At 42.8% G+C, this 15,702-nt stretch overlaps 1 protein-coding gene across 1 annotated transcript; it reads right to left on the reverse strand.

The window, feature by feature from the left end:
- Positions 1-10,804: 10,804 nt before the first annotated feature.
- Positions 10,805-15,677, reverse strand: LOC146393548 (uncharacterized). Its single transcript, XM_084930714.1, has 6 exons — positions 15,622-15,677; positions 15,456-15,526; positions 15,244-15,364; positions 14,934-15,046; positions 14,686-14,830; positions 10,805-14,601 (listed from the first exon to the last, which is right to left on the reverse strand). Exons 1-6 carry the CDS (start codon positions 15,633-15,635, stop codon positions 14,562-14,564), a joined length of 504 nt encoding a protein of 167 aa, XP_084786840.1. The 5' UTR covers positions 15,636-15,677; the 3' UTR covers positions 10,805-14,561.
- Positions 15,678-15,702: the final 25 nt, after the last annotated feature.

A 15,702-nucleotide genomic window follows, 5' to 3' on the forward strand; every position in this document is an offset into this window, starting at 1 on the left:
TCTCGTGTCTTTTCTCAGCTGTTGGCACATTGAGAGCATTTATTGTGAAAGGTGAAAGTGACTAATTGCATGTTGGCCTATGCCCCACAGAGGAATGAATTATCTGACACAGCCGTATTGAAATCTATTTAATACTTCAACAAAAATATTACCAACTTTGTTGGTAATGACACTTTGAGGTGTCTTGTGTGGCCCGTTGTTCCACACAAACACTCTTCAAATTCTGAAGTTCTGTGGGCCTCTTTGATGAACTTTGAGCTTCGCTTCTTTCCACTGATTTTAAGATGGATTCAGGTCAGGTGATTGGCTGGGCTATTCAAGCAGATTTATTTTCTTTTTCAGAAACCCATTGAGAGTGTCCTCGGCTGTGTATTTGGGATCAATGTATTGCTGAAAGGACCCCCCTTATTTCATCTTCATCATCCTGGTCCATGGCAGCAGATTTAGAATGTCTCCATACATTTTTCTATTTAGCCTTCTTTCAGTCATATGAAGAATGCCAGTGACGCTCTGAAAAAGAGCCTCACACCATGAAATGCAGTGCCTTTTGACCTCCAAACAATGTTTGTAGTAGGGGATCCAAAAAGTAAAATTTTCATCTCATCTGGCCAGATTATACATGAGTGTATTTCACAGCCTTTTTTTTATCTAAATGTTGTTCCTTAAAATTTGAAAAAGCTTCAACATGCTTTTTCTTTAGCAATAGTCTTGTGTGGTGAATGTGCACACAGGCCATGGCAGTTGAGTGCATTACTTATAGTTTTCTTTGAAACCATTGTACCTCCTGCTTCCTGGTCTTTCTGTAGCTCTCCACCAGTGGCTTTTGGCTTTTTGACAAATCTTTTGATAATTTATTTCACTCGATCTCTGAAATCTTGCAGGGACCACTTGGCCATGGCTGGTTTATGGTGAAATGATGTCCTCTCCACTTCCAAATTATGGCCCCAACAATGTTTACTGGAACCTTCAGTGGTTTAGAAATTCTTCTGTAACCATTGTTTGCATGCTATGTACGTTTGTTTTGCAATAATAGGGTTGCGAAGGTTGTGAGAGCGCTCACCATGTTTAATGAGAAAGCTTTTAACAGACTATATGTTTGGACTGAACCAGCTAAACTTAATTTGTACTAAGTGGGAGTATTGCTTTCTAATTACTGATAGATTTCAGCTGGTGTCATGTGTAACAGAGTTAGAAAATAGCTTAATGAATTTCCTCAAAATTGATGTGCTTTGTGAATAGTTGGAGCCACCTGGTGGACAAACACAGCAACAGCAACTGTTAAGGTTCCAAATTGCTGCACAGCGCATGCCTCAGCAAAGGAAAAAAAACTCCCAAGCTGGTGGTAGGTGCTAGTGAGCGATACTGTTGTCAATGTTGTATGTGTATTAAGGAAAACATTCTTATAGTGGTAATTGTCAACATGTATTTTGATTGTAAGCAGTACTAGCATGTATCCTGAAAGTTACAGGCATTTTGATGCATGGGTAGTAACTTTATTCACGAGTAGCACTTTTAGTTAGCATGCTAAGCTAATACTCGTTAGCTAGTCGGGTGCTTTTTGACTTGCACTCAGCTCTAATGCTTCTCTATGGGATTGTAATTGTTCTAATTCTTTTTAACAGAACTGAATGTTGCAGTTGCTTTGCACACTGTTAATGAAGACTGTGTGCTGTTTTCTTTGTACCAGGTAGGCGCTGTTAAGTATAAGTTTTAATTGATGCTGTTGTATAGAAAAAAATAAATAAATAATACTGCTACTATACGATCACAGGTTTGGTTTCAGCTAGAACTTTTAAAAGAAAGACTTTATTGATGTTGTGTTGTATAAATATATCTTAGTCATTTGTTAAGTGTTATGTTTGGAAAGAAAAAGGAAAAAAAACTCCCAAGCTGGTGAACTGAATGTTGGAGTTGCTTTGCACACTGTTAATGAAGACTGTGTGCTGTTTTCTTTGTACCAGCTGCCAGAATAAAGAGGGAGCCCAGAGTAAGGGCAAGTCCAGCGTTGCAGTGCCGTCCTTTCTACATGGGCATATCACACCACTTGCACAATAGACTCACAGAACAGCAACAGCTACATTGGTGCCGTGACTCTGTGATTTGAGATCAACTTGATGCAGATCTCCAACCCAGGTTGCAGTGTATTGTGCTTAAAGATTCATCCTTTGCCCGTCTTGGACTGTGAATTACGTTGAGGTACTGGACTGTTTGTTCTTTGATTTGATGGGACTCTCTTCGGACTGCTTGTGCTGACACCTGCAACTCTGAATATTTGTTATTGTCTACGTTTTGTTTTGTTTTTTTTCTTGCTTTTCCTTTTCTCTGTTCATATGCTAATATGGCAAGCAAATTCCAGCTGAGTGATATATGTGACAACGTTCGCTCCTCTGTTGGGCAGGGTAGAGGTGCAGCACGTGCTCATTTACTGTCACATGGGTCAGTTGGGAGGGATGAGGGAGCTTCACCTGTGTTGCCTGGGAGGGTTGGAGCCTTTGGGTCGGGTGTAGATCCAGATGAGTCTCCCGTGGGGCAATTTTTGCGGGGCGAAGCACATCACTCCACTCCCAGTGATGGGAATGACACATTAAACCAGTTTAGTGACATGATCCTTCAACTTGGTTCACAGATAGGTGAATCTATTGCGGCCAGACTTATGTCTAGTGGAGCTGTTGGTGATGTCGACCGAAATAATGCTCACTCACCTAACCAGACTTCCCATTCGAGTGGCGATACGAATACACCTAGTGAAAACACTCAATTCAGTGTTATTGTAAAATCCGACAGGGAGCCTGTCATTTTCAGGGGTGATGGTACAGACAAGTACGCAGTGACTGAATGGGTTGAGCTGATGAAATCATACATCAGGAAGCAGAGTCTTGATGTGTCGTTGCAGACAGAGGAGGTGATGGGGAGGCTAATGGGGAAGGCCAGGGATGTAGTTAAGATAGGCTTGAGAAGTGATCCTGCGCTTATTACTTCCTGCGCCCCTGATGTCATATTCAACATGCTGATAAGGTACTTCAGCAGCACTTCCTCTTGCCTACCCCTGCAGGACTTCTACTCAACTCTGCCTTGTCACAGGGAGAATCCTGTTGATTACTGGATACGCCTCAACAAGGCTGCTGATATGGCTGAGGAAGGTTTGAAGCGTCAAGGCAGGCGAATGGAGGACATTGGTGGTGAGATCGCTAAAATGTTTGTGAAACACTGCCCAGATCCTGAGCTCGCATCTGTGTTTAAGTACAAGCAGATACATGAGTGGACATGCAAGGAGATTCAGGAGAGGATAGATGAGTATCGGCGCGAGAGGGTGTCTTCTGTGAGAGTGCGCGTGGTTGAGGCCCATGCAGCAGCGCTAATTCGTGATGACACGCGTGTTGAGCTCTTGAATAATGATGACAGGAAGTCTTCTGGTGTTGACGCGCTTCCTACCTCACCCCCGTCTCCTGGTGTAGGACCCTCTGTCTCACCCTCTCCTCTCTTGTCCCAGACGCAGCAGATGTTTCTTGCTCCAAGCTGTCCCACAGTTCCTCCTCTATTCTCACAGGATGGGGAACGGAATCCGACGACCTCATCTCAGAATAAATGCCAGACTATTCCCCTGCATTACCAGAAGCAGTCTGCTCTCCCTGCTCCTGAGCAGCAGTTTCCCCACAGTCAGCAGCCCAGCGACAATGCTGTGCTTGGCGAGATGATGTCGATGCTCAGGGAGCTGTTGAATAAAGTGAAGGCTGGGGATGGACATTCCCCCTCACGGCAGGGTGGCAGACGAGTACAGAATCGGGCCCCTTCGTTCAATGGCAGGAGCTGTCAGGTCTGTAATAAGGAGGACCACACTACACAGTCCCATTGCCGCTTTGCCCGACTCTGTTTCACATGCTTTCAGCCCGGTCACACACGTCGCTCGTGTGCCAATGGGGCCTCTACGGGTGACAATGCCCAGGGAAACTAGACGACCTGTGCTTTGAGGGAGGCTGTACGGGTCGTAAAGAACACTCCCACACACATGATGCAGCAGAGCTGTATGACAATGTAAAGGACTTAGACAAGTCTGAGAGAGTTATTTTTCAGGACACACAGAGAATCAGCAGCAGTGACAGCCTGTTCTACACTCCTGTTACAATCGGAGGCAAGGCATCCCTTGGTGCTATGTTGGATAGTGGTTCAATGGCCTGTTCTTTGAGTGAAGTAGCACTGCAGAGGCTTGCTGCTGCTGGTGCTATTGATTTGAGCAATCAGGGGGCACCCACTGTTGTTTTTGTTGGCTGTGGTGGTGTACGAGTGAAGCCTAAATCAGTGGTGGAGCTTGACATGGAAGTGTATGGGTGTCATATCTTGGTTCCAACCTTTGTTGTTGAGAATCAACAAGATGACTTAATTGTTGGCTCGAATGTCATCAGACATTTAATCCGTCAGTTCAAGAAAGATGCAAGCTACTGGGAGGCAGTTTCGACGTCAGGTTCAGGGCATCAGGAACTTGAACAGTTCCTCTCTCTGCTTGCTGGCCTGGAACGCTGGTCTGGTACTGAGATACCAGACAAAGTGGGCACAGTCAGGTGCAACAGGGCTGTCACCCTGCCAGGTAACAGTGAGTTTCTTGTATGGGGGAAACTTCCTAAAGATGTTAAGATATCTCCCGGCTCTACTGTAGTTACTGAGTCAACCACTTCTCGCTGTGCACCCAGGGGCATCATGGTCGCTAGAGTGGTGACTCCTCTCTGGGGAGACAGGTGGGTCCCACTCAAGCTCCTTAACGTCACAGACAACCCTGTTATTCTGCGGAGGAATGCCAAGCTTGCTGATGTCTACACCTGCCTTGCATTGGAGGATATGGAGGTTCCAGAGCTCAGTCAACAGTCCACTCGTACAGAGCCCACTGGGACATCTGTACCCACAGTGGATGTTGGTACTGTACAGGAGAGGCTGGACCATGTTGGCCTGGGTGACCTGGACCTGAAATCCTGTGATGTGTCATCGGACTGGCAAGAAAAGTTGGCTGACCTTGTGGTCAATTATCAAGATGTCTTTTCTCGCCATCATCTGGACTGTGGTGAGGCTAAGGGCTTTGTGCACAGGATTCGACTGACAGATGACAGGCCATTTCGTCTCCCCTACAGGCGTGTGCCTCCTGCCGAATACCACAAGCTCCGCCAGGTTCTTAACGAGATGGAGGAGAGAGACATAATCAGGAAGTCTACTAGCGAGTTTGCCTCACCTCTTGTCCTTGTGTGGAAGAGAAATGGTGACTTGCGAGTGTGCACCGATTTTCGATGGCTCAACAGGCGGACGCTAAAGGACGCTCATCCCCTGCCACATCAAGCTGATTGCTTGGCAGCCCTTGGTGGCAATGCGTTTTTTAGCACGATGGACTTGACTTCTGGCTTCTATAACATGCCGCTACATGAGGAAGATCGCAAATACTCTGCATTCACAACACCCATGGGTTTGTACGAGTATAACCGCCTCCCTCAGGGTTTGTGCAACAGCCCAGCCAGCTTCATGAGGATGATGACCTGCATTTTTGGCGATCAAAATTTCCTCAGCCTGCTGTGCTACCTTGATGACCTGTTGGTCTTTGCACCATCTGAGCAGTTGGCTTTGGAGAGATTGGAAATGGTTTTCAGCCGACTTCGCCAACACAACCTGAAATTGGCCCCAAAGAAGTGCTGGCTTCTCAGGAGGTCGGTGAAATTCCTCGGGCACATCATTAATGAGTCTGGTGTGTCCACAGATCCTGCTAAGGTCGAGGCTGTCAGCAATATGACCATTGCGGACCTAATGGAGCCTGATGGGATCACCCCGTCACAGTCCCGTGTCAGATCATTTCTGGGGATGGTGAACTATTACCAGCATTTTGTGCCCAATTACTCTGCCTTGGCAAGGCCCCTCTTTGACCTTCTGTCTGGCCAGAAGCAGAAGCGCAAGGGGCGGGCACGTGTGAGCCGTGCTATGCAATCTCGGAAGCTGACACCTACTGACTGGACACATGATCATCAACAGTCATTTGAGGATCTGAAGGCTGCTTTGGTGTCCTCAGTAGTTTTGGCCCATCCTGACTTTGCTCGCCCTTTTGTCTTGTCCACCAACGCCTCCTTGGATGGGCTGGGAGCAGTCCTTTCACAAGTTCAGGAAGGTGATTTTGTGGCTAGACCAGTTGCATTTGCCAGTAAATCCCTTTCCCGTGCCCAGCGGAAGTACCCTGCTCATCGCCTTGAATTCCTTGCGTTGAAATGGTCTGTGTGTGACAAGTTCAGCCACTGGCTCAAGGGACATGCCTTCATGGTGTGGACTGATAATAATCCGCTTACACACATTATGACTAAACCTCGTCTGGACGCCTGTGAGCAGCGGTGGGTGGCGAAGCTGGCATCTTACGAGTTTGATATCAAATATGTCCCTGGTTCTAAGAACATTGTTGCAGATGCACTAAGCCGTCGACCGTTTGTGAAGTTGGCTGTTGGAGAGAGGTTGCTTTGCTGCCCTTATAGCAACCTAGTTGGAGAAGCTCTTCCCATCTCTGTTGGCTCAGTACAGGAGGCATTTCGACAGTCGAACTCCAGTCGACATCTCTTCGATGGCCAGGTCGAGGAGGAGCCTACTGTGTCGGTGCATGCTAAGAACCAGTCCTTGACTAAAGAAGAGGTCTCTGCCATCTTTGAGACACATACCCTTTGGGAGTCGGGTGCCAGAACGCGTGCTGTTGACATCCTCCAACAGCTTCCACAGCTACTTCTCCCTGCAACAGATGCTCAACCTGTGTTCTCTGAGGGTGAGCTTCGTGAGGGGCAGTTGAGGGATCCTGTCCTCTCCAGAGTGCTGTACTTTGTGGAACGCGGCCGTCGACCTTCCAGGAGGGAGAGATCCAGTGAGTGTGCCATGGTCATTAGGTACCTTAAACACTGGGACAAACTGACGATGTGTAATGGTGTCCTTTACAGAGTATCTAGGGATCAGGTCTCCAAGAAGAAGAGATACCAATTTGTTGTCCCTGATGCCCTTAAACCCGAGGTCCTCCAGGGCACACATGACAATGCTGGTCACCAGGGGCAGTTTAGGAGCTTGTGTCTGGCCCGCCAGAGGTTCTTTTGGCCGCACATTGACAGAGATGTGAAGGATTATGTGCGACAATGCCAGCGGTGTGTCATTGGTAAGGCAGCTGATCCTGAGGGGAGGGCACCCCTGGAGAGTATCAAGACATCTGCACCTTTGGAAATTGTGTGCATTGATTTTTGGACTGCGGAGGATTCTAACAAGAAACCTGTTGATGTGCTGGTGGTGACGGACCATTTTACTAGGATGGCCCAGGCCTTCCCTTGCCAAGATCAGTCTGCTAAACAGGTTGCGAAGCAACTCTGGGACAAGTATTTCTGCATTTATGGATTCCCAGAGAGGGTCCATTCTGACCAGGGGGCATCATTCGAAAGTCAGCTGGTTGCTGAATTGCTCAGGGTTGCTGGTGTGAAGAAGTCTCGGACGACACCGTACCATCCAATGGGCAACGGTAGTGTGGAACGTTTTAACAGGACACTGGGCAACATGATTCGTGCCCTCCCTCCCGATGCGAAACACGACTGGCCCCGGCGCCTCCAGACCCTGACATTCATGTATAACTGTACTGTGCATGAGACAACAGGTTACGCTCCTTTCTATCTCATGTTTGGTAGGGTCCCCCGTCTTCCAGTTGATGTGCTGTTCAAAAACATACTGAAAGATCCTGAAATCGGTTGTTATGATAGCTATGTGGTGTCCCTGACAAAGGATCTTCAAGAGGCAATGGCTATTGCTCAAGGACATGCTGACAAAGAACAGAGACGTCAGGCTGAGCTCTATAACCGCCGTGTGAAGGGGAACTTGATCGCTACGGGTGATAGAGTCCTGGTTTCCAACAGACGTGAGAGAGGGAAGCGAAAAACAGCAGACAGGTGGGAGTCCACCATATACACTGTCGTTGGTGTGAAGCCTGCTACTCACACATATGTGATCAAGAATCCTATGACTGGACAGGAGAGGGTTGTGCACCGTAACCTGTTGATGCTTGTTAACTTCTTACCTGTGGACGTGGACAGTCACGCAGATCGCACCTTTCAGTCTTCATCTGAAGCTGGATCTGGCGATGTCATGGATGCGACGGGATTGCTGTCTTTCTCAGAAAGTGGGGATTCTGTGACCAGAACTCGGCAATGGGTTGACAATTTGTCAGCTGCATGTTCGGACAGCTGTGAGGGCGCTGAGCCCTCTAGTCATGTTTTGAGCATGGCTGATGAGCCTGAGAGTGTGAGTGATTTGCACCATCAAGCCGGTTCAGTGACCTCTGAACGAGACTGCTTATCGGCCCCCTCGACTATCACTCAGGGAGCGAACAGACAACTCACGCCTTCCACCCACTCTGGTCCTGGCGATGTACAACCAGTCAGATCTCGTTTTGGACGCATTGTCAAACCAGTCAATCGGTTGCTCCATGTAATGTCCACTCAAGAGGTCGTTAATGATGCAAGTCAGATAATTGGCAAAGTCTCTAAGTCAATACGTCAGGCTTTTCAGTAAGGTTTTTTTTTTTTTCTACATTGTGGTTTCCAGTTTGGTGTATTCTTTGTTCCATTCTGGTTTTCCATTGCACCACCATGTTTGAACTTCGGTCCCGATGCGGGGACATTTCTTTTTCTGTGGGGCATGGTTTGTGTGGGGTGTAGACGGCATCCTGCATCCAGGAGCTGGTAGTGAGTTGGCGCCGCTCACTCTGCTTCATCCTTTTGGGGATATTTCTTGAGTTGGTGTGTCTATATAACCATGTCGGGTCTGTTTTCTTTTGGGTTTCTCTTTTGTTTTGTTGATTTTGGTGGATGCTGTGGGTTGTGCATCTATAATCTTGAGTGAAATTCTGCGGGGGTGGATGTAACAGAGTTAGAAAATAGCTTAATGAATTTCCTCAAAATTGATGTGCTTTGTGAATAGTTGGAGCCACCTGGTGGACAAACACAGCAACAGCAACTGTTAAGGTTCCAAATTGCTGCACAGCGCATGCCTCAGCAAAGGAAAAAAAACTCCCAAGCTGGTGGTAGGTGCTAGTGAGCGATACTGTTGTCAATTTTGTATGTGTATTAAGGAAAACATTCTTATAGTGGTAATTGTCAACATGTATTTTGATTGTAAGCAGTACTAGCATGTATCCTGAAAGTTACAGGCATTTTGATGCATGGGTAGTAACTTTATTCACGAGTAGCACTTTTAGTTAGCATGCTAAGCTAATACTCGTTAGCTAGTCGGGTGCTTTTTGACTTGCACTCAGCTCTAATGCTTCTCTATGGGATTGTAATTGTTCTAATTCTTTTTAACAGAACTGAATGTTGCAGTTGCTTTGCACACTGTTAATGAAGACTGTGTGCTGTTTTCTTTGTACCAGGTAGGCGCTGTTAAGTATAAGTTTTAATTGATGCTGTTGTATAGAAAAAAATAAATAAATAATACTGCTACTATACGATCACAGGTTTGGTTTCAGCTAGAACTTTTAAAAGAAAGACTTTATTGATGTTGTGTTGTATAAATATATCTTAGTCATTTGTTAAGTGTTATGTTTGGAAAGAAAAAGGAAAAAAAACTCCCAAGCTGGTGAACTGAATGTTGCAGTTGCTTTGCACACTGTTAATGAAGACTGTGTGCTGTTTTCTTTGTACCAGCTGCCAGAATAAAGAGGGAGCCCAGAGTAAGGGCAAGTCCAGCGTTGCAGTGCCGTCCTTTCTACATGGGCATATCACACCACTTGCACAATAGACTCACAGAACAGCAACAGCTACACATGAAATTCCATGCTTTTTTTGCTTGCACCTCTCGTTCTTCCTGTGTTGAATATTTTTTGCCTTAGTTATTTGTCATCATTACACATAACATTATGTGTGTGTTGGATTGGATGGGCTGCCTCTCTCTCTCTCTACACACACACACACACACACACACACACACACACACACACACATATATATATATAAGGAGAAATCATTAAAATGAAATGAACATGATGTACAGAATTTAAATAAAGGTATTTAGTGGTTAGACTCTGATGGCGCGTCTTGGCGGAACGGTATCCCAGTGTTGATAGGGATTAGATCAGGACCACCTGGAGTTTAGACACTGGTGGGCGAGAGTACAAAATACTTGATGATGTAATGGTAGGTGCTAAACTTTGCCAAGATGGATCAGACAGAAAAAAGTTTTATTTTTATTTTTCTGATTCATATATTAGACCAGATGCAATGTTGAGAAGAATTTGTGATCACATTTAAAAGGGAACACTTTTCAACTTCACATGTACAGTATATACAAAAGATATCTGCAGTTGTACAGTTGTATTGCTCTACTGCATCATTTTGCACACTTTTAATCAATATATTCACAACTGTCATAAAATAAAATGTAACATTTTGCTTTGATGGGATCTTTATTTGAAAAAAGAAAACAACAACCAAAAAACATATTAATAGACATGTTATGATGCTACCTGTGCTACCTTTCTTTCTTTCTTTTTTTTTTAACTAAATGTATTCTCAGTGACGTTTCCTTGTTTGAAGACCAAATATGTGTTGTACTGTTCTTGTCCAAGAGTTGATCCTGAGTTAAACTAGAAGTGTTTTGGTAGTGTGGTGCAATTTGGATAACACATTAACTGTTGTGTTGAACTGTCAGTAAAAAGGACCGTAAAGATCTAGTCTAAAAGTATACTGTGCGTGATTGCATATGTATATGTATATATATATGTATATATATATATATAACAATCAGTTATTTTAAATTTAAAACTGTATGTCTTTGAACTGTTCATTAAGCAGCTATGGAGTTAAGAGAAGGACCCAAGATGCAGGCACTGTCTTTGATGCGAGTGAGCTTTATTATCAGGAGGTGAAAACAAGCAAAAGCTAGGATGGCGAGGACAGAACTAAGCTGAACTGGGAAAACTAGTGAACAAACCTGAAATCATAACATGAAGGGAGGAACACGGGATGATGAGCAGAGAAACGCAGACGGACCGACAACGAGCAAAGGCAAACACACACTTTTAAATACACGGAGGGAAACAAGGAATAGCAAACAGGAGGGAGACACGGCTGAACCTAATTAACATGACGAAACAGGGATGGCGGAAAACTGAATACAGTGACACCAGACATGGACCTTCAAAATAAAACAGGAAATACACAGACTGAACTTACAGACACACTCAGAGACACGAAACAGAGAGAGCCAGAGTACAGGGACCAGAGTGACATGAGGAGCAAAGGAATCCAAAACCTACGAACTAGAAATACAAAACAGAAACCAAAGCACTAGTAAACACGAACCAAGAAGAAACCACAGACTAATAAAAAATAATAATACAAAATCAAAACACCGGGTCACAGACCCAGGACCCTGACAGCAACCCTGCAAACTGTGATTTTGCATTTATCTTAGATTACAAAGTAATGCTCCACTTTCACAGAGGAGCATCTTCCATTTTCTAAAAATGTAATGATTCACGGTACACTGGATTAAGCAATATGTTTATGAAAAAGTATTAGCATAATCTTACTGTATTTGTCCTAAACATTTACATTTTAGGAAGTGGTTTGTTTATTTCAAATAAAATCAGATGCTTTTTCTATGATTTTAGCTTAGCTTGTGTAATTTTACACTACACAAACAGCTTAATTTTCAAAGATGCCTCTGTCATAACAGCTCTGCATGACACATGACAAGACAAGAAACAACAACAGCTAGTTATTCTGTAAATTTAACAGTTGATGAAAGATGAAATTTAGTAATCATAAGCTACAAGTCTGTGTTTGCTTTGCTCCTCTGTGCAAAAATTTTTAAGGTGATTCTTTCACATTAAACATGAAGCAGCGATTCATCGAATGAGTGAGTGTGACACACGTTGATATTCCTTTAGTATTAGGTGAGTATGGATATTGCAAGTGCCTAAACAACATAAAGAAAGTACGTTGAAGCATGGCGAGGTGGCAGGCAGGCAGGTGCATGAGAGGCAGAATGATGTGCCAACCACAGCTATATAATCGGGGAGCAGAGAGCCCAGGAGTTCTCAGATGGCACTGATTAGCCTTTCCCCGCAGGGGTCATCTAACCTGTCAGTAGACATTGCAGAGAAAAGGATGGTTGGATTGTATTATGGGTGTGGATAACTCAACCTGGAGAACTAGACTGGGCTTAAGAGGCTTTGAGCGATAACGGTTGTCAGATTATAATATTATTTTATGCCATGTTAGACCCTTAATTAAAGATGGTGAATTATTATGTAGTTTTAGTTTGCATTATTCTCCTGAATTAGAAGAAGGTAATAACTATTGCATTTGTTAAGCTGATTTGCATTACATTAGACTGCTGGGTGATTGTGAATGAATGATATTGTTTTATGATGCATTATACTGCTGAGTTATGAGAAATACTGTTTGCAGAAAGTCATCGCCTTATTTGTCTGATTAGAAGAGAACAGAACATACTGGAGTTTTCTGCCCCATCTCAGCGGGAGCAGATAAACAGGGAGCCAAGGTTGTAGCTTAGACACTGTGTGAGAGAAAGAATGTGAATGTTTAGGCTTTTATGATTAGGTGGGGGCCACTAGAGGCTATAAGAGTTTGATCAATGCTCCACCATTTTGAGATCTGATGCTGTCTGCGTACGGTGTCCATCTCCCACGCGTGTGATCATTAAAATCATCGTTTGACTCAACCCGGCTGGACCAGTGTTGTTATTGTGGTTTTTCCTCTTGTATCCATCCCCAATATTTGAATCCGTAACATGGTGAATTATGATGTAAATGTTTCACATCAACAAGAAACCCATCGTTGACATTTAATATTCTTCTTTTGGCTGCCTCCTGAATGGCTCATCTGCCTCCATCTCCTGCTGTTGCATGAATACTCCTCTCATACTAGTCTTCTGCATGTCCTTCTTCACATCATCCACACTTTTCGTCTCCATATTACACATTCTTTGTCCAACATATCCCTCCTTTCACTATCGCTCCCCTACACATGCCTAAACCATCTCAGCCTTGCTGCTAAAATTTTTTTTGTCTCCAAAACCCTTATATCAAATAAATATTTTTTTATTGGCATACTTTATGTATAAAATAATAAGGGTGTGATATCTTGTTGTATCTTGTAACATATACAGCATAAAAAGTGACCAGAAGATGTGTTGTAAGCTTCCACTCAAAATTTAAATAGTTGGTAAATGTTGAGAAAGAAAGTGGTGCAATGTGGCATAATCATGCTAGGCTGTGGTTGCGCCTGTAAAAAAATGAAAAAAAGTTTTAGTTAGTTTCTCCTTTTTTCATATATTATATTATCTGTTGTTACACTGTGAATGTGTTCCATTACTGTTTTTAAAGTGTAGCCTGGAAAATATGAAAAAAGGTCCCACAAATTTAGGAGGGGAATTGAAAGGAGCACAGTTTTGGTTTGTGATTTGTCCGGTGCTGAAATATATATAAAGAATACACACTACCAGTCAGAAGTTGGGACATACCTTTTCATGTATTTTTTTATTTTATTTTTTTTTACTACTTTCTACATTGTAGATACATACTGAAGACATCAGAGATATGAGAGAGATGAAAAAAGATATATGGAATTATGCAGCAAAGAAAAAAAAAACTTTAAATATGTTTTATATTTTAGATTCCTCAATGTAGCCACCTTTTACTCTGTTGGCAGTGCTGCAAACCCTTGGCCTTCTCTCAACGAGCTTCATGATGTAGTCACCTGAAATGGTTTTCACTCTACAGGTGTGGCTTTAGTGTTCATTTGTGGAATTTCTTGCCTTCTTAATAGGGTTGGGAACATCAGTTGTGCTGTGCAACAGTTAATGGTTAACTATTGGATACATTTGAAAGGTCATAAAAAATCAATCTGTTAAGAAAGTGTTAGGAAATTGTTGGGAGAGGGGAAAGGATTTTAAAAATAGTTTTGGGTGGGTTGGGGATGATAGAGCTGGAGCATTTAAAGTATATGACAAAGAATTTAGTCAGACATTATTGTTGCCTTTAAGGCCTACATGGAAATACATTAAAGAAAATAGATCATTATATATTAAGAATATTAAGAAGAGGAAATTTACAACAGATATTTGTCAAGAATTTTATAATAGATTGGAGAACAAGTGCAGTGACTATTTACAGATGTATACAGATGGATCGAAAGATCCAAAAATCTAGTGTGGTAAAATTAAAGTTAAATAAATAAATAATGTTTGTTTAGCTTTAATGTTACAATCTAAGCTGCTCATCTCCACTTTTCTCTGGAGACAGCAGCTTCCATGAAAGTTAGTTTGAGAGTTAATATTAAAACTCATTATTTTTCAGCTGAATGTGTAATAGAAATATAATTAGTGTCTCTTAACACAGTTAAGAAATACAGAATTTACAACTGAAAAAAGACAATACTTACCAGTTTCAAATTCCCACTCTTTGCTACTGTCACTGAACTTGCCACTCAGACTTATGAAGCTTTTCACGCTGACCACATATGCTGAACTTGGATCCAGGTCTTGACCTTTTATTGCATAGTAATTTAGTCCATCAACTGTGGCTGGTTTGAAAGGTCCAGATGTCTAGTATGGAGGAACAAAAATGAGTTTGACAGTTGCCCATGTTTACATCTCCAGAACAAATAGTTACTGTGGCATTGTTCCTACCTTTTCTGTTTCTCCTTTTTTTTAAAGTAAGTCACCACAGCAGTCATTTCATTGTTTATAAATCCCTCCATGTTTGACGTCCACATGACTTCAAAATTCCCTTCAGATTCATTGACTGATTTGATTGTTGGAGTTTTTGGTTTTACTGTACAGAAACAGAAACAAGAGCATTAAAGTGAATGTTTGTTCGCCCGGTCTTTCTGGCAGATGCAGAGTTATGGGCTGTAATTTAAAAGAAGTCAACATACTGCTCTCTGTGACACTGAAAACTTTTGACTCCATGACGTTGCCATCTTTCCAGATAGTTGCTGTGTGACAACATTGTCCAGTGCCACACTGTTGTAAAAAGCAATTCTTCTTACTGTGGGAAATAATAATACAAAATGTTTAAAACAAATGATATTTATGTCATCTTATGCTGATTAAGCTAATATTACATTTTTATGTACAGCATTTTCACCCAATGCCTCCATCCCACATTTTTATTTCCTCTAGCTTACAAAAGTCAGTGTTATAATAAGACTAAAAAACAAACAAACAAAAACATCTCAGTCATACCCGTCTACACTCTGGAGAGTCAAACTGTACTCAGTGCAGTTTTGTAGCTCCAGCTGACACAACATCAGCTCGTCAAAGTCGTTGGTACAGTCAAGACTGGAGTTAGTTGTCTGAATATTTCCTGCACAAAACATAAATTATAAATTGTGGCTCATTAAGAATTCACACATAGAATAATCCATTACAGCATTTGTTCACTGTAATGTACATACCAGAGAGAACTGCTGCAGTCGCGATGTGTGCTAAAAGAAGCAAGATAACAGAGATCCTGATGCAGACTCGTCTGGAAAAGAAAAGGGGAAACGCAAAAGGAGATCTTTTCTTTCAACAAACATGGCGGATTCAGTAAGAAAGACAACTTCAAGTTATTCAGTTTACCTATTTGAATCCATTATGAAACGACTGAGTGCATTTTTTCTGCTATGGAAAACACTCAGCTACGGTCTATATCCTGGGAAT

Source organism: Perissodus microlepis, chromosome 1 (assembly GCF_051167445.1).
Source record: "Perissodus microlepis isolate ML-2025 ecotype Zambia chromosome 1, ASM5116744v1, whole genome shotgun sequence".
Taxonomy (NCBI): Eukaryota; Metazoa; Chordata; class Actinopteri; order Cichliformes; family Cichlidae; genus Perissodus; species Perissodus microlepis.